General features: G+C 35.4%; 1 protein-coding gene across 1 annotated transcript in view; it reads left to right on the top strand.

Annotated features, from left to right (window-relative positions):
- Window positions 1-20,581, top strand: part of UNC5C (unc-5 netrin receptor C) — a 344,425-nt gene that overhangs the window by 212,368 nt on the left and 111,476 nt on the right. Inside the window, exon 3 of the mRNA XM_063108393.1 lies at window positions 19,380-19,523. Within this exon, the coding sequence (XP_062964463.1) occupies window positions 19,380-19,523 (144 nt within the window). The remainder of the gene's footprint in view (window positions 1-19,379; window positions 19,524-20,581) is intronic.

Genomic DNA, 20,581 nt, shown 5'->3' with positions numbered 1-20,581 from the left:
ATTTCAAAATCTAACCTTTGGCTAAAATATGTGAAGGGCTTAAGGAGAGTCTCTTGTACTTTATTTCCATAGGAAGAAACATATTTAACAGTTTGGGATTGTAATATGAAACAGACTAAGCATCATGTTTTAGGAAGTTTAGGAAACAATTTCAGTTTAAAAGACAGGGTCAGCTTCCTGAAGAGCATAGCTTTACTCCTAATATTTAAAAATTCTTTTTTGGTGTCTGAACCTATTATACTAAATATATATAAACTTGGTTAATAATGATAAGATAATGACCCAGGCTGTTGTCCTTTTATTGCGATGTCACAAATTGTAATCAATTCTATTTGAGTTTCTGTATCACTAAATCACAGTACCCATTATGCTCTCAATAATTTGCTCAAAATCCTGTGCTATTTTCTCTCTCCCCACCCCAACATTTCTGAGCATCTTTAAAGACACAATAGAAAATTTTTAGTTAAAAAAATCCACAATCGATGAATAATGCTAAAACTTGAAGGGAGAGGACTTTACTAGTCTGGATCATTTGGTTTTCTCCCTCACATACCATCAATCTTGAGTCAACCTTTAGCTAGTGATGCTCACACCAATCTTGGGAACACTTGTTGAAATACCTGCTTTTGCCAGATCCTCTGAAAAGCACATTTGGAGATACAAAACCAGCATGTATAACTTGAGAGCTGCAATTAGTCAAATATCAGGGTCTGGCCAAAAAGTACACACAGCGTGTGGGAAGTATACTCCCTAGCAATGAAAAACAATTCAGATTAGGGAAGTCTTGGATTCATTTCTAATTTCATCAAGGGTTTAACCTGATTATAAAAATCTGTTCTGGAAGAAATTTCTCAGAACATGAAGGCAAGAGCAACAAGGAACTATTAGGGAAGGAACTGTCAACCACGGCTGCACTTGACAATCACTAGAGGGAATTTTTGAAAACACCTATATCCTGGCCCCAGCCCCAGAGATAATGATTTAATTGGGAACAGGACATAGCTTTTCCTTTGTCTGTTTGTTGGGTTTTTTTAAGCTCTGTAGGAATGCTAATATACAGCCAGACTAGAAAACCAAGGCATGAGAGAGACACTATTTATTGCAAAAGGGTGGCACAGAGGGAGTATGTAGACATTCTGTTCAGAAACCATGACCCGGATAATTTACTTGGTGCTGTAAATAGAGACATAACCAAGACCTGATTACTGCAGTTAAGGAGATCCCAGTCTAGAGGGAGCCAAATGGAGGAAGGAGAAGAGAGAGAACAAGGGAGTACGGTTTACTATTTGCTCAGGTTTTCCTCTCATTCTGAGAATAAATTCAGGAAACCCCTTGGTAGTTCTGGGATATAGAGTTACATGGTGCAGAGCCCCTGCTTCCCTCAATATTCTTTCCCCTGTCTCTGCCTATTAAACTGCTAAGACTGAGGGAGAGCAGCTCCTGTGGGAAGTGGAGTAAACTCTCGGGCTTGAGTGAATTAAAATTTAGCTGGAAAAACCCAGGGGAATGTTCTATACAAGGCAAGTCCAAGAGTGGCAGGGAATGAATGACATGACTCTTTTTATAGCTACAGCCTGGATGATCCTGGACAATGATGCCTTCTGTATGAGGTGACCTTAGTGGCTAAAAGGCTACCTCCCCATACCCACTCTGGGAGCATTTGTGAAACCAGGAAAAGAGTGCATGGCAGACAGCTTTTTCTCACCTTTTCGCTCTGTCAGATTCTTGAGTCTACTCTTTGAATGCTGAGACAGAAAATGCCCTTAGTCACAGTATTGCTTCCCAGGCCTACCAAAATAAATTAGCACGAATTTGGTGGCTTAAAACAACAGAAATTTATTTTCTCATGGTTCTGGAGGCTGGAAGTCTGAAATCCAGCACACCCTCCAGGGACTGTAGAAAATTCATTCCTTGTCTCTCCTACCTTCTGATGGCTTCCCTGGCATTCCTGGGCTTGTGGCCCTTTCACTGCAGCCTCTGCCTCCATCTTCACATCACTTTCTCCTCTGTGTCTGTCTTCTTCTCTGTGTGTCTCTTACAAGGACACTTATCATTGGATTTAGGGCTCACGGGGATAATCCTGGATCTCCCCATCTGAAGATCCTTAATTACTTCTGCAAAGACCTTTTTGCCAAATAAGGCAACATTCACAGGTCTCAGACATTTAGACATGGACATATCTCTTGGGAGGCTACCATTCAGCCCACTCTAATCACCAAGCATCTGTCAAGAAAATGTCACTTAATATGACAGTGCAGAAGGGGAGTGATTGTGGAGAATGTCATTGACCTGGCTGCTTGTCCTTGTTTGGTTGATATTGTAAGTTAACTATAAATGTAACGAACAACGAAAGCACTCCCTACGGTCCTCTTCTGGCTTCCTGAAGCCTCCCCCAGTCTGCTGAGTTGTGCTCTGGGTAATGTCTCCCAGCAACAGGAAAGATCTGCTCAGCCAGACTCTACACATTGCTCATGCTCCTCACCCCCACAGCATCCTTGCCGATCCCTGCACTGTAACAGTCATCTCAGGGAGACCTGAACATTCTCATGGCTGTGTTTCTGCTACAAATTCTTTCACCACATAATTGCCAAAGTCAAGCCAAAATAGCCAGAACAATCAAAAGAGCTTCACTTTATAATTTCTTCTACACACACACACACACACACACACACACACACACACACACACACACACACACACACACACACACACACACACACACACACACACTTATTCTTGCTTGGCCTAGCAACACAATGGGAATGTAAACATGTTGTTAATGCAGCCACTCTCAGTTGGCTTCCCAGATGGCTTAAGTTCAATAGATTTTTCCCCCTGATTTCCTCAGCTTCTCCTAGCAAGTGCTAAACAGCCATTATGCCTTTTCCTGCACATTGAGATTCATCTGCAGCTACTAAACTGCCTCCAAAGTGCTTCAATTTTGCATGAGCGCTAAGCTGGGGACTGGGAGACATTACCCAGTGCTGAAGGCCCAGATCATTAGAAAGAGCATGTAAATCCTCTGAACCAGAAATAAAAAGTGCAGAGATTTCCTTTGTGAAGTCCCAACTGCAGCTTTATGTAAAACATGAACCTTTGGCAAGATTTTATGTGGCCCCCTTTACCTTCTAAATTTTATTTGTGCTTTCTTTTTTTTTTTTTTTAAAGCAGTGAGCTCTATGTCAGGAACATATGAAATAATAGCTATTCTGAGTCATTATTTCTCTTTTTAAGACCTCAGATCCTTCTTCACTTTTAATACGGATAATACTTCAAAGTATTGCTAAGGGTTCACCCCCTTGACAGATTTTTAAAACAAATCTGAAAACCTGCTGAATACCTAGAAATTTTGATAGTGGTGGGTAAACATAAGATATGTGCAGGGGACATAAATCTATATTAAGTAAGTATAGATGCAAGAAGTGTACAGATACTGGATTATGGACAGAAGTTGGAGTAGAACCTAAAGGAGATTGTGAAAATAATTAACGAGAAAGAAGCGATTGTATTCCTCTCATTTTTCAATAAGTGCATGCCTGTATATTGTTACCTAGAGGTTTTGTTTGTGTTTTTCAAGGTGAACATATTTTTATCTACACTTGATCTGTATTTTCACCTCCACTGCCCTCCAGTCTGCTTGTCAGACCATCCTGCCACAAATTGAAAGTGTGCTGTGGTCAGCTCCAGCAGTGCCTGTGCAGGGGCGGGCACGGTAGGCTTGAAACACTGACATTCCTGCAGTTTTGCATGCAGTGGGGCTGGGCGCATGCCCCAATTCCCTGGAGCTGTGACAAAAAGCACTTATAATGGAAAGGTTGACTCCTCATTCGGTATTTCCTTTGTAGTAGAATTTTTTGAACAGTTATGATAACTTTTTTTGGTACGTATCCATTCAAGAGTAATAAATCAGGCTCCTTCTACATGATTGCTCTATAATTATTTCTTTTATCCATGTATGTATATGATAGGTCAGGCTTCTAGGATTCTGAAAGTAAAAGTGTATGCTCAGTGTACATTTATGATCAGATACAGCAGTTCATTATCTATCTCTAAACACTTTTCCAAGGACATTTATTAACCGCTGATTTATTCAATAGTGCATATGCAAGAGGGATCTGACAGAAATGCAACTAAATGGGCTCATAATAAGATATGAAGTAAATGCATTCCAACTGGTAGGTAAAAAGAAAGTACTAGATGAATAATATGCATATAAATGTACACAGAGATGGTAGGTGCATATGTATACTGTCTGTATAATACATCCACTTTATGCTGAAACCCAGTTTTATTTGTCAGCATGTTGTATGTATCCTTCAGACCGAATATTCCTATCTATTAATTCTCCTTTACTAAAAACATAGCTAATCCTGAAAATGTCATCCTTTTTTATTAGTGTTAGTATCATTACGAAATATTATTTAGTATGATTCCAACCTCTTGACTCTAACTGCATGTATTAAATAGCTAGCTTTCATATTCTTCCCATGTAAATTATATATCCACTAGAGTGTGTATCCTTTGAAGGGAACACATTTGTAAAAGAAAGGAAGGAGAACACTTTGCCTGGAGATATGAACAGACGACATATGACTGAAGCTGTTTGTTCTGTTGGCAACATTATACAGTTACATAAATAACTCAGGGAATTGGTGGGAAGCAATCATTTTTCTTTTTCTTTGTAATGCTAGTGTAGAACAGACATGGAGACATTGCTAGCTACAAATAATATTCAGAATCGGGTGTCACTCTTCTGTTGTTTCAGGTTTAAGTTTTTCTGTCTCTTGCAAAAACATCAAAACTTGATTGACTGTAAAGAAAACAAGAATGGTAATTAAACACCGTGACCTAGTATTTCCCATCAATTTGTCCAATGTTTATGTTGGAAATGATATTTTGAAAAACACTGGAAACATAACATTTTGAAAATAATATTTTGTTACATAACCAATAAATTTCTCTGTATTTGATAGCATTGGGGGAATAATATTAAAATTAAACATTCAGATATTTGAAAACCCTCAGAATTAATAGAAATTCTCTGTGTATCAAACAAGGTATTGTCAAATTAAAATTTTCAAAAAGAGTTTGGAGCTAAGCATTGAATTAGAGTAAAAATGCACCAAGTATTATGGCATTTATAAGTATTTTCTTCAGCCATTTACTCAATAGGCATTTTTTGAAAATCCACTGTGTACCAAGCATATTATAGTCTGTATCATTTAAGTTTGTATTATGCTAAGCTCCATTAACATTTAGACACCACCCCCCAAAAAGATAGAATGGCTCATAGATGCTAGAATGGCACACCTGTTTAGATAGCAGTCCCAGGAAGGAGCCCTTGATTAGGGCAGCTCTGCTTCCCTTAGTCCAGTGGGCACCTGGGCTCCTTTCATCTTATGGTTCTACCATCCCAAAGACCTCATTCTCTTCTGCGTCCAGCCAGAAGATAGGGAAACACAGCAAGGAGAAGACCCACAAGCTTCAAAAAGTTGGCCAAGAGAAGAATACTTTTCCCTTCCTATTGATTGGAATTGTTTTGTGGCTACTTCTAAAACTAAGGAAGCTAAAAAATGTGGTCAAGTTATGTTCGTGGGAAGATACAAGGAGCTGGCAGTCTTTGCCATGCAGTCTCTGTAAAAGTAGCTTCTTTTCAAGATTTTTTGTGATCCCATTACAGTCCTATAAAGGACACTGGGGAAGGACTACCTATTTTTATCAAAGTTGATAAAAATGAGAAATTTAATTCCCTGCCCAAGGTTATTCACGGTAGTAGCCAAGCCAGGACTAAAACTCAGGTTTTCTTTCTTTTATTCTAATGATTTATTTTTCTACATTTAGTTCTCTCTGTCAGTAAAGACTTTCATACCACAGAAAGCAATAAGCCAAATTTCATTTTGATTTCATGACTAATCGTATTTCAATATCATTGTGATTTCTTAAAAATTAAATTCCTTTTTTTTTCTTTTTTAATTTAAGTAGCTTTATCAATTAAACCGTAATAGGACTTCTAATGCCTGTATCCACTCTTCTCCTTCCTGGGCATACAGGAATATTGCAAATCCCATTCTCCTTGAAGTTCAGCTGGGCCAAGTGATCATGAAAAATAAGCTTATATTTTATAATGCTCTGAAATTAGAGGAGTTACTTAGGACACAGCATAGTATTAACTATTCTAGGTTCTAAAATCATATTAACTCGTATTAAGGGCTTACTTTGTGAAGAATTTTCCATGTATTATTACCTCATTGAATCTTACAGCCCATTGAATTAAAGAATTTTAATTCCATTGTCCTGTTGAGGAAAGTGAGATTTAGTGAGGTAAAGAAATTTCCCCAAGATCATACATTTGGTTACTGGAAGAACCAGAATTTGAACCAGGTCTTTCTCCAAAAATCTTACTCTGAATTAAATCAATTGCCAAGAGTAATTTAAAATAAGGTTTTACTGAGATATCTGTAGCAATAGTGTCTTCTGAAATTCTACCTAAAGCTTTATGTTTACAGAAAATTAAATATATGTAACAGAATCAGAAGAAGAGCAGAGGGATAGTCTCTATTAAAAATAAAAGAAAAAATTTAGAAAATTCATTATCTTGGTTGTGTTGTTTTTATTAAGTCATCTCTCCCTCTGAAATGATAAAAGAATGATCTGAGGCAAGAATCTCAGAATATATAGAAATATTTTGGAAATATCAGAACACACAGTTATTTCTCAATTTCTATAAAATGTAAAAATTAAAAATTGTTCTTTTAGCTAAAGTTCAAAATACATGCTCCTGGCTTGAACACATGAAATACTAACATTTTGTATTTCTACTCGGAATTTCACAGGTTAAATTTTTCCTTCTTGTTTTGAATTAGTGAGTCATTCTTGCATATTAGAGTTTCTTAAAAAAACAAAAATAAAAAAGAATCTTGTCATTGGTACTTGATCTGTGTTTGCTCAGCTGTTATAGGTAATTTTGGAGGCTCTAAGAAACATGATGATAACTTCACCTTTTTTTCTATTTTTAGTGTAAATGCTGAGCTTTTATTCAAAGTTTAAATCAAAGTTGTTTTGATGATGTGTTTCTGACTAGGGAGGAAGGTATGAAATTACTTCAAAAAGCTCCTAGAAAAATGGAATTAAAAGACAAAACCATCTTTCCACGAACTTTTTGAAGTACCCTGTATAACTACTGTCATGACTGAATGTCCTTTTTCTCTAAAATATAATTGCACATAATCACAGATCTTTTAAATAAGTATGTAAGAGTGTCCTGGGGAAAATATTCTTTCATTAATTTAACAAGCATTTATTATATGCCTGCAATATGAGCTGGGTATTATTCTAGGCCATGGCAACAGCATGTAAGAAACAAAACTATCCACCCTGATGGAGCTCACATTCTAGTTGGAGAGTGAAAAAGGACTCTAGAAGACATGATTAAACTCATCAATTTTACATCTTCATTTAAATATGGATGTTTGCTTATTCTGTCCAAAATTAGTCAGAAGTAGCCCACTTCGTACTTTCCATTCAGTTGTTTAATGTCCCTGCCTCTCCTGTATTGTTGAATAGGGATATAAGGGATGCCTAGTGGAGCCATGCAAGCATTTTGATTGCCAAAATAAGTACAGCTTACACACTTCCACTCACCGTGTCATGGTAGCTCCACTATATCTACACGTCATAAATCCCAGGTGAGTTGGCTGAAGGACAAGAAACTTAAAGACAAATTCCTTGAACTCATTTCTGGTATGCAAACTTCATTTTAAAATTTACTAGCCTCATTTGCATTGCCCTGAATAACTGAAGTCCCCACCCAGGCCTGACTCACCCAACTCCTCTGAATATTTCCAGAGCCAGCATGTCTTTCGCAGCTGGATATGTGCCTAATATAACTTCCAATCACCAGTGCTCCTCTCCCCTCCTAAGTCAATTTAGTACCTTACTTGATAATTTTGTGAATAGAATATAGCTTTATTCTCAAAATAATAAATATTATTATACAGTATATTTAAAGGGCATTTTACAAATTGTAAGTACTTTAAAATTTTTTAAAATTTTAATTGACACATTGTGATTATACATACTTATGGTGTACAGTCTGATGTTTTGATACATATATATTGTATAATAATCGGGTTAGGGTAGTTAATCTGTCTATCACCTTGTGCTTTTATCATTTGGTTGTAGCGACAATATTCAAAAGCCTCTGCACTGGCTATAATATACAAAACTTAACTAAAAGTCCTTTTGTTACTGTTATTCCATTTTTCTCATAACCCAGCAAGACAAAAAAAATTTTTGATAATTGTTTTACAAGTTGAGAAACCAAGGCTTGATGAATGTAATACTTGCCAAATGTCAGATACTACATACAGAATAGGAATTTATTTTCTTATTTTTGTAAATCACTAAGTTGCTGTATGTTAGAGAAATATTTTTCCATTCCTTGAGTTGTAATAATAATTATCCTGGGTGAGTTGAATTTTAAAAATATGAACCTTTACAGTTTGTTTTTTAAAGTTTCCTTAAGAATACGAAACATATTGCTTTCAAGATAAACAAATAGCTCTCTGTCCCCAATAGAATATACTGCACATGAACTTTTATAAGTGGCCGTCACTCAGAAGTGATTGCTCTTAATGCTTGTTTTCAAGTCATCTGGGGTAAGTGCAAAATGAAAGCTGAACAGTAGGAGTAATTATTATTCTGGATACATGTACCTGGTTTCCACTGTCAGACAGCATTTTCAGATTCAACAAGAATATTGCTCTTAACACTTACAACTAATGACTTGATGTAAGATCATAGATCTGAAAACAATTTTGTAATAATAATTAAAATAAAAATTATTAAAATTCTTTTAAAGTAAGTCAGCTTAGCCTGTTTACTAGTATAGTAGGGACAGATTAATCTTCCTCAAGAATATGTCACTTTTAAAAATGTCATTTCACCAGTTCACAGTTTTCGCAATCTCCCCCCTCCAATAAACAACTTCTCTACTGCCATTCAAGGCTCGCCACAGATCTCTCTTCTATCTAATTCAGCATTTATGTCTTTACTTGATTGATCCAAACTATTCTCCCTAGCAGTGCTCCCTGCTCCTTAATCTCTGCTTTTTCCTTTCCGGCTATTCTCTCCTCCTGAAATTCTTTATCCCTCTCTAAATCTTTAAACCCAAACCATACTCCAGCATCAGTCTCAAATATTCCACATCCCCATGTTTACCCTGATCACTCCACCTGGAGCGACTTCATTATATATAGACGTCTTCATGGGGTTTTCTGAATTTTCCAAACTGTGGATTTCTTTTGTTTAATGGATCAACATAAAGAATGTGAAACAAAACCACACGTAAGCCATGGCGAGATGGGGTTCTGTGTTTATGTCGACTGTAGGGTTCTGTGGTTTAATAAATTTGGGGAAAATGGTGCTAGTCCACATTAAACAGGCTTCTTTATGGCAGAACTTCTGACCAATGTCTTCAATATACCGTACTGACGAGCACTCTGAATTTCTTAAAGAAGGGTGTATTAAACACAAGTCCCAGAGCTTGTATGACCGTGGAACCCTTCTTCGAGACACAGTTTGAGGAATATTGGCGTAGTGAAAGGAACAGAAACATTGGGTTCAGACGAATGTGAATCCTTACTTTATTATTTATTGGCTGTGTGAGCAATTGTTTAAATTCTGACCTCTGCTCCTTACCTATATGATACTAATCCCCAAGATTTGTTATGAACATTAACTGAGACACATAGAAGATGCTCAGTTAATACTAGTTATTACCTTAGTCTCTTCTGAGTTACAATTAAATTTATTTACACCTGGAATTTAATACTTTACTTTGACTTGTAGCTATGAATGTATGAATCATTTATTCATTTAACATACACTAACTTGACAAACATTTATGCCTGTTACTGTACTGATAGATACAGAATGCTTATGACAGAATCCCTTTACCCAATGAACTCCTATTTTTATCTCTAGCCTTAGACAGTAAACTTCTAAAGGAAGGATACATAAGTAATTCATGTCCATAGCTACAAGAATGCACAAAATAGGTGGTCAAGAATTATCTCCATAATAAAATATAACGCATAGGAGGACAGAGACTTTATTTGCTTTCTTTACTGCTGTATTTCCAGAACATGAAAGAGCACTTGACACCTAGTAGAGTCTCAATAAATATTTAACAAATGAATAACTGGGCAAGAATAATAGTAAGATCTATAATTCACTAGTACTCAGATATCTAGATTTCCAAGAACACATTACAATGCCCCAAACTTATTGACAAGAATCTTCTTTTTAAAATTTTATTAAAATTTCTTCTATTGAAATTATTAATGAAATACATGAAAGAAGAAAGCAAAGAAATGCATGTAATCAGATATAGGTTATAATGAAGATTTACTCTTTTAAAGAAAAGTGTTGGAGTGTACATTTAAATACATATAATAGGTTTACTGTTTAGGAAAAATATTTAGAAGAATACTGCATTTGCTAACTCAATGGAATGTGCTTTGTGTCCTTCCAAATTTAACAAATTGCCATCATGTTTTTACAAAACTTTATATTGTAAAGAACGTTGACAGTGCTGAGGTTAATTGCAGAAAGCATTTTAGTTCCCATTTTGGTTTCAGAAAGCCTTCTCAGCACAGATTCAACAGACTTTTTTATCACCAAAGTTAAGAATAGGAATAAAGTGATGGCCAGTTCTGGTATGGTTTATTTCTATCAACTCATTACAATCCTAAATGTAAGAGAGAAACATTTTGCAGACCCACCACTCCAGTTATTCTTCAGACTTGGAGCTCTAAGTTTGATGGTAATTGGAAAGTCAAATAAAAAATAGGACAACTGGTTCTCCTGTAAAACTCAAAACCTGACACTCTCACAAAGGAAAGGGGAAGACAGTGTTCTGATTGCCAAAGTATCATTTGTCACCGTAATTAATGTCATCTCATAACTAAAATTTCAAATTTCAGGGGAAAAAACTGTGCATTGATCTGTAGTTGTCATAGAGCTTTCTAGAAGCCCCTCACCCCAACCCCAATTCACAATCCAATAAATAGTCTTCTCACTTCTAGAAAAAACAAAAATAAACAAAACACAGATCCTTGCTTGACACAAGCTGCCAAGCAGAGCCGAGTAACTAAAAACTATGACCATAAAAAGGAATCAAGTCAATGACCTTGGTATGAAATGCTTCCAAGCAAATCGCTTGAACCATTCAATCCCAGCCATGTTTTTCTTTAACCTTTGAATAGATTCAACCTTTTTACATTTTTAATTGACAAATAAAAATTGTATATATTTATGGTGCTCAACATGATGTTTTGAAATATGTATACATCATGGAATGACTAAAATCAAGCTAGTTAACATTTGTATTAACTCACATGCTTATCTTTTACAAGTACACAATATATTGCTATTAACTTTAGCGATCATGTTGTATAACAGGTCTCTTGAACTTATTCTTCCTGTCTAACTGAAATTTTGTATCCTTTAATGAACATCTCCCCAATCATGCCCTTCCCCAGCCCCTGGTAACCAATATTCTACTCTCTCCTCTACGAGCTGGACTATTTTAGATTCCACATGTAAGTAAAATCATGCAGTATTTGTCTTACTGTACCTGGCTTGTTTCACTTAACATAATGTCCTCCAAGCTCATCCATGATGTGGCAAATGATAGGATTTCCTTCACTTTTAAGGCTGAATAATATTCCATCATGTGCACATCACATTTTTTTAATCCATTTATCTGTTGATAGACACTTAGGCTGATTCCATATCTTGGCTGTTGTGAATAATGCTGCAATGAACATGGGAGTCCAGGTATCTCTTTGACATACTGATTTTATTTCCTTTGGATATATACCCAATAGTGAGATTGAAGAATCATATGGTAGCTCTGTTCTTAATTTTTTGAGGAATCTCCAAACTGTTTTTCATACTGGCTTTACCAATTTACATTCCCACCAATGGTGTGCAAGGGTTCCCCTTTCTCCATATTCTTGCTAACACTTGTTGTCTTTTGTCTTTTTGATAATACTCATCTTAACAGGAGTAAGGTAATATCTCATTGTGGTTTTAATGAGCATTTCCGTTATGGCTACTGATGTTGAACACTTTTCATTTATTTTTGGCCATTTGTATATCTTCTTTTGAGAAATGTCTATTCAGATCCTTTGCCCGTGTTTTAATCAGATTACTTGTTTTCTTGTTGTTGAGTTGTTTGAATTCCTTAAGTATTTTGGATATTAACTCTTCATCAAATGTAAAAGGAGTCTTCAAACAGTTCATGGAATAATTTGTATTATTTTTTATTTCTATTTTTCCACAAACTTTTTGAAGTACCCCTGTATGGTTGGCAAATGTTTTCCTGTATTCTGTAAGTTGTCTCTTCACTCTGTTGACTGTTTTCTTTCCTGTGCAGAAGGTTTTTAGTTCAACGTAATCCCATTTGTCTATTTTTGCTCTTGGGGTCATATCCAAAAAATTGTTGCCCATACCAATGGCATGGAGCTTTTCCCCTAGGTTTTCTTCTCGTGGTTTTACAGGTTAAGGTCTTACATTTAAGTCTGTAATTCATTTTGAGTTGGGTTTTGTGCATGGTGTGAGTAAGGGTCTAATTTCATTCTTCTGCATGTGGATATTCAGTTGTCCCAATTCAGTTTATTGAAGAGGCTCTCCTTTCTCCATCATGTGTTTTTGGTATCTTTATTGAAAATCAATTCACTGTAAATGTGTGAATTAATATCTGTGCTCTTTATTCTATTCCATTGGCCTATATATCTGTTTTTATGCTAGTAGCATGCTGTTTTGACTACTATAGCTTTGAAATAGATTTTGAGATCACATAGTTTGATGCCTCTAGTTTTATTCTTTTCACTCAAGATTGCTTTGGCTATTTGAGGTTTTTCATGTTTTCATATAAACGTTAAGTTTTTTTTTATTTCAGTGAAAATTCTCATTGGAATTTTGATAGGGATTGCTATGAATCTGTAGGTTGTTTTTAACAATATTAATTCTTCTAACCCATGAACACAGGATATCACTCCATTTAGTTTTGTCGCCTTCAGTTTCTTTCATTGATGTTTTATAGTTTTCAGTACATAGATATTTTACCTTGGTTAAATTTATTCCTAAGTATTTTTCTTTGTAGCTATTTTAAATGGGATTGTTTTCTTGATTTCATTTTCAGATGGTTCATTGTCCATATACAGAAACACTGTCAACTTTTGAGTGTCGATTTTGTATTCTATAACTTTACCAAATTCATTTATTAGTTCTAACAGGCTTAGGTGTAGTCTGTAGGAATTTCTATATTTAAGATCATGTCATCTGCAAAAAAAGACAATTTAACTTCTTCTTTTGCCATTTGGATGCCTTTTATTTCTTTCTCTTGCCTAAATGCTCTGACAAGGACTTCTAGTACTATGTTGAATAGAAGTGATGAGAGTGGGCATCCTTGTCTTGTTCCTGATCTCAGAGGAAAAGCTTTCAACTTTCCATTGTTAAAAATGACCTTAGCTGTGGCTTGTCATATGTGGCCTTTATTGTGTATATTCATTCTATACCTAATTTGCTGAGGTTTTTTTTGTGACATGATATTGAATTTTGTCAAATGCTTTTTCTGCATCTATTGAGATAACCATATGGTTTTTGTCTTTCATTCTCTTAATGTGATGTATCACATTGATTGATTTCCATATGTTGAAACATCCTTGCATCCCAGGGACAAATCCCACTTGATCGTGGTGAATGATCCTTTTAATGCATAGTTGAATTCAGTTTGCTAGTGTTTTGTTGAGGATTTTTGCAAATATGTTTATCAGGGATATTGACCTATACTTTTCATTTCTTGTAGTGTCCTTGTCTAGTTTTGGTATGAGGATAATGCTGGCCATGTAAATGAATTTGGAAGTATTCCCTCTTCTTTAATTTATGAAAGAGTTTGAGAAGGATTGGTCTCAGTTCTTCTTTAAATGTTTGGTAAAATTTAGCAGTGAAGCCATCAGGTACTGGGCTTTTCTTTGGTGGTAGACTTTTTATTACTGATTCAATCCCCTCACTTGTTATTGGTCTTTTCAGATTTTCTATTTCTTCACGATTCAGTCTTGGTAGGTTTTATGTTTCTTAAATTTATCTTGATCACAAAGATAGTAAATGTAACTTTAGCAAAATTATGTTCATAGTAAATCTAATACACAAGTAAGTTGCAATTTCTAATTGCACAAAATAATTTTAGTTAAGTTAGATAGCCTGTTCATATATTAACCTTATATTAAATATTTAAGGAAAACATTTCAGATAAGATTTGGCAAATTATGTGTTTATGGTGTCTTCTTTTCCTGCTGTAGTTTAAAGATTGTTAAATGACTTCATGTAATATAACATAGTATCTTGATTGTGAAGCTCTGCCTTTTAAGTTACCATATTTTGATTATTTTAGTGAGAGTTATAAGTTGCTAAAATAATCATCAGGTTTTTAATAGTATGACATCCTTTTAAATAATGACAGACTATTTTATATGATTTAATTTATATTAAAACATCAAGAACTGATATGTTTCATATTTTAGATCATATTAGTGAAAACTAATAGAATTAGGCTCTGAAAGAAAACATGAAAAAGAGACCACACTAATTCAATAAAACATTGTAATATATTCCAGAACATCCCTACCTGCAGCTTTGCACATTTCCCACCAACCCGTGTCCGAACTGTGAATGTACTGTAATGAGATTTGGGGGAGCGAGCTCTGCAGTTCTTCTCCCATTAGAGAGATTGCTGGAGGAAGTTGAATTGCCAGGCCTGCACAACATGATGTTTCAAAAGTTCCCTTTGTCATATAAAAGATAAAGGAATAGGGAGGAGTTTTACATGAAAGATAAAGTCATAACACCTAAGACTAATGCTGGGTTAGGATTTTTTTTTTTTTTGAAACATACATGAGGTATCAGAAGGTGCCGATTGATGACCACATTTTAAAACATGTTTTAAGATAGTGTATGATTTTTGAGCATCATCTAATAAACAAGATACTTTTATACAGTAAATAAATAACTTAAGCTGGGTAATGTTTTAACCATCTTTATATTTCTGCAACTTAAAATAATATCTGACATTAGTGGGCTTTCAATAAGTATTTGTTTGACCGCACTACAGAGTGCATTTCTGGGGGGAATATGGATATTATTTTAAATAATTATACAATAGGATTTGTCATGTATTTATAATCACTTCATAATAATATCCTAGAAAAACACTATTTATGGTGCCTGACCACTATTATAAAATTAAACTTATGCTAAAGATGAAGAATAAATGTCATTTACCAAGTTTTATTGCCATATTCATGTATAGCCTCATAAAGATCCAATCAGAGAGTTACATTTGCATCTGGATTTTTATATTCATTTGAAAATCCCTATTAACAAGTGCATACTCGTACTCATTATAAGGCTCCTTGGTATAACATGCTAATTACTTTTCTGCACTCTGGCTCCCAAACCACAATGAATCCTATTATAAAAGCAAATCACTGCAAACTTCAAACAGAATGCATCCTTGAAATGTTACTATTAAAGGAAGCACAGTGATGGGAAATCTTTGATGTTATCAGATGTGATGGAAACTACACATTTGTATTTGAGTAAATCCTGTAGACCGAAGCATTTCCTCCACCCTTAAATAACCTGAAACCAATTTCAAGTTCCCAAATGCTCTTCAAAGCAGCCCGCCTTGGAAGTAATGCTGATGGCATTTCAAATTTCAAGGCAGCTTGCTTTTTCCATCTCAAGACTTCAAGCAGATTTGAAATTTTACTTTCTAGGAGAAAAGATATTACCTACTTTTACTCAGACCACTAGGCTCTGGTTTGATGAGCAAAACGTCAAAGGTAATGAACTTACCTATGGTAATGAAAAGATGGTAGGTAATCACGTATTTCAGAGTCTTAATAATGCAACCAATTCAAGGGAATTCTGACCTGTAAGACTTTAAATAATTCATGCTTCAGTTCTTGTTCCTATGTTGTTGACCAAAAGTTGGAGTGTAAACTTTGGGCCATGTGGCAGGACAACTATATACAACTGTAATTAACTCACCTCCTCCTGAATGGGGCATCTGTAAAGCTGAAGACAAAACTCAGTGTGTGCTTGACTCCAGCGCCTGCAGGGAGCCTGGGTGACACAATTCAGGACATTCATACTGTGAATAACTCCTGTAGCAGGAGGGTTGGTCTGTGGCTTCTTAAAAGGCTTCAGACTTGTGGTCAGTAGAAACATCCATGAGCCTATTTGTCCTAAAGGATATAGTGGACCTAGTGAAGTTCCTCTAGCATTTAATTAGGTTTCCTGTAATTGCTTTAAGTAAAAGGCAGGAATGAAACCTGAGGTTATCATCTTGGGACACAAAATATTTGCGTGTGGTTTTAATATCCTGAGCCCATTTGTTGCTGCTCTGCATTTTAGAAAGAGCCATTATGGTTCTAAGGAAATACACACTGAAGGTTTATCAGCCCATTGGTGACCGTGAATTTACTACAACAACCTTAAAGGAAGAGTTTTGTTTCCAGTAACTGAATTTCTGCATGAAGAGAGACTGTATAAACAAGTAAAACAGGCAAAACCTTTAAACACCAGAGAGTGGGGAAAAAAGAAGAGAGAGAAGGAGATGGGGGTTGGGGGAAGAGGCTGTATTCAGTCTTTCCACAGACTTCTTGATGTCAGAATAATGAGAAAAATTACAATAAAATAGGAAAATGGAAGGCCTGACAGGGACCAGGAAAGAGGGAGAAATGTAGTGTTATTTGTTAATACCTTGGGATTTTTGCTGTGAAGATTGTTGTAATAGTTGGACACTGACTAAAATAATATACTAATCTCTCTTTCATAGAAGGGTGAGGGATTGGGATATGCCAGTTACTTGAAAAATCTTTTTAAATTGATTACTATGTAAACATAGACATATTACTAATTTTCGGAACATTAAAATAATTAATAAACTCTTTACAATAGAGTTGCCCTTTCAAGATCTTGCCTTGCCTTGAAATTATAAAACCCAATTTCCTGGGCTTCATTTGAGTTCTGGGAGTTTTTAGTGAACCTAGTAGTTTAGTAGGGCCTAGTAGTTTCTATGACTCATGCCACTTCAGATCTTGATAGGAAATATTGTTTATTCCCCCAGAGGGACAGCACCTACTTCTATTGGATGGTTTTTAATTTCCCTAAGTGCTCTTACCCATTTGAACATTTCCTAGGTGTTAGAGAAAGTTCTGGAATACCCTTTTATAGGGTTTCCAGAAGATACACCCTCCCCTGTCAACTACAATCAAGTATTTTAAGAAATTATAACTTTTAAAACTTGTTAAACTCTAAAGAATTGAATATATATATATACACACATATATGAGTACATACACTTACACACATGTATATATATACATGCACACATAAACACATATATCTATTTTATAAATCATAATTATAAAGTGTTTTATATATGATATTTATTTATATATATTATCATTAAAGTGTTTTAAGCAAGTAGATGACAAGAGATCAGATGATTATATAAATGGTATATATCTATATAATATATATCTAAGATATCTTTATCATTATAGATATCTTTTATAAATATATAATTATCATCTGAACATGTCATCTCCTTGCTTAAAACACTTTAATCATACCATAGCTCTTAATCCAAAATCTTAAACATTGTGTACAACAGTGGTTCTTAAACATAGCACGCATCAAAATTACTTGGCGGGCTTGTTAAAACAGTTTGCAGGGTCCCATCCTCAAAGTTTCCTATTCAGTGAGTCTGGAGTGGAGCCTGAGAATTTGCATTTCCAACAGGTTCTCAGGTGGTGCTGCTGAAGCTGCTCTGAGGACCACACTTAGAGAACTACTAGTCTACATCACTATATAAACTGGACCCTTTCTTGTCTCTAGCTTCATCTTATGCAACTGTTCTCAATGTCCAGTACTCAGTTTTTTCCTGGGTTCTTAATCTCCTAATTCTCTTTCTTGCTTCTTCCCATATGTTCTGTCCCAAATAAAATTTAACCAGGGTAATTCATATTGGATTTTTCATACTAGACTGGGTTTCATTGTTTTTCACTTTTGTCCCTATACATCTCTTTTGCAACATTGAACACGATTGTACCAAAGTAATAAACTGTATGTTCATAGAAGCTCTATTCGCAATAATACAAGATCATTAAGGGCAATGACTATCTTTACTCATCAGAATTTCACAAGTGCACAGTACAGTATTTTTTACATACTTGATACTTAATAAATATTTGTTCAATGAATAAGTGAATGAATAAGTTGATAAATAAACAGTGCAAAGCAATACATTTAACCATTCTTACTGTGCAATACTTGACCCTATGGGTGTTCTGCTAGTCCTCTCAATGGACACTCCATTCTAGAAGTGTATGCATTCAATCGCTAGAACTAAAAATTGCCCACATATATTGTTTGGATAATACCTTTTGCTTAGTGCAGAGGCACATTGCAGAATGAATCTCAGAAACAGCTTTGATATTTCAAGATAAATCCCCCTAAAGTGATAACCCCAGATTCTTAGTTCAATTTTTGTTATCCAGAATTATGTAATACTATGAAATAAATTCCAATTATTTGAGCATTTTAGCTGGAATCCACTTTATCTTTAAAAGGATTTTAGTTACATTACAATAGCAGAGAAACATTTAGACTTTCAAAATATTATACATGAAAACCTTAAAGTTGTATATTCTTTGGATAGGATACCAGAGGTTTGTTAGTGGGGGCTAGTATTTTTTTCAAAGAAAAGGATGAGCCATTATACTTATAACACAACTGTTAAAGTACATTAGATGTTAAATAACCACCACAATGACTATGATTTTAGGTTATTCTCTCTCATTTCACATGAAGAATTAGGAAGATTTAGCTACTGTAAAGATGTGTACAGCACATGGGTATCCTACCCACACCTATATAATTGAGGTAGAATCCTTAGAAGATGTGAAATTCGAGTTCACATTTGAATATACAGAGGGAGATAGCTCGGTGGGAGGTGGATATTAGCAAGCTTTATGAAGAAAGACGTTATTTTGCGGATTGATAGATCCACTTCACTTTCATCTTCAGATGAATCCGGAAGATTTGAAACAAAAAATAAGAGAATGGAAAGGTTGTTGAGTGAAGTAACTGGAGCCAGAAGAAAATCAGAGGAGATGAGAGACAATATCTGGGATGTTGATCTGCGCGTCAAGATGGATCATTGGGGGAATAACGTGAGGTGATGATTTATATTTCTTTAGCAAAAGTCTTCTCTTGACTTCAGTCTTCTTTTCTCTGGTCAGGTCTCATTGTCCGGGAAGTAAGCATTGAGATTTCACGCCAGCAAGTGGAAGAACTGTTCGGGCCTGAGGACTACTGGTGCCAGTGTGTGGCCTGGAGCTCAGCGGGCACCACCAAGAGCCGGAAGGCATATGTGCGCATCGCATGTGAGTCCCTGCACACAACACTTTGGGTTTCAGAAGCTGAGGGGATATAGGAACGTTTTAGACTGACTGCTCCAGTGTCAAAGAGCTGTAGTCAAAAACTGCTCCCAGGTTTCTGCATTTGGACCACACGTTCTTCTGAAGTTACCAGTATATCATTTCCTTTTTTGTTTCAAGGCACTGAGTAGTTTTCCTTCAGGGATGTGAAAGAATTAGTGCTACTTTCAAAAGATTCCGATTTTTAAAGATCTTTTAGTAATTAGCTATGGGAAAACCAAGTATATTCCTTTTGTGAGTTTATTCTGCCAATTTGTTAAGAGAATGTTGAGTAATTTTTCTTTGGGAATAGAGATTACCCAGTTAAAACTTCCTATTTTCAAACTGTTCCAGGGCATTGGAACATAGTACTATTTTCGAAATTGTGTTAGTTTCTAGAATATTCATATTCTGGAAGAGGTTTAAAGGTGCCTCACAAAAAAGGGTTCTATAATGAAAAAAATGTGGAAAGTACATTTTTGACAAACTTATAGAGGTTTATTCAAGCAAAACTCAGATTATTTAATATTCTAATGTGCATATTATCCCCAAGAGAGAGATAGAACCCTTTTCTCAAAGAGTACTCTTCACATCTTGAGCAGCATGGAAGCGACTTGTTTCCATATTGAGAAATTTTCTTGTGTATGAAAGAGATCACCGAAATCCATATGTTTTATTTTCTGAACCCCTTTGCACCTCTACATTTTATAAATTCTATTTTGTGGTGAATCTCAGTATCAGTTACATCTAATATGTCATTAAATTCCAGCAATCCTGGCTCTGATGCTTCTCCCAATCCTGTACTCATCCCTTCCTTTCCTTCTTCTTGATCTAGATCTGAACCACTGCAAATATATCCCAGTTAGTCTCCAGGGCTCAGGTCTGCTCTCTGTTCCATTCCTTCCTTTATGTTACCATAAATGCCATCTTTCTAAAACTCAGGTCTCATCTGACCTCACATCCACCCTACTTCAAATTGTACAGTGACTTGTGAGGTCAAGTCAAAATTCTGTAGGAATCTTGGC

Source organism: Cynocephalus volans, chromosome 9, assembly GCF_027409185.1.
Source record: "Cynocephalus volans isolate mCynVol1 chromosome 9, mCynVol1.pri, whole genome shotgun sequence".
Classification (NCBI taxonomy): Eukaryota; Metazoa; Chordata; class Mammalia; order Dermoptera; family Cynocephalidae; genus Cynocephalus; species Cynocephalus volans.
The sequence above is the reverse complement of the archived record's forward strand: the minus strand, read 5'-3'. Positions and strand labels throughout refer to the sequence as shown.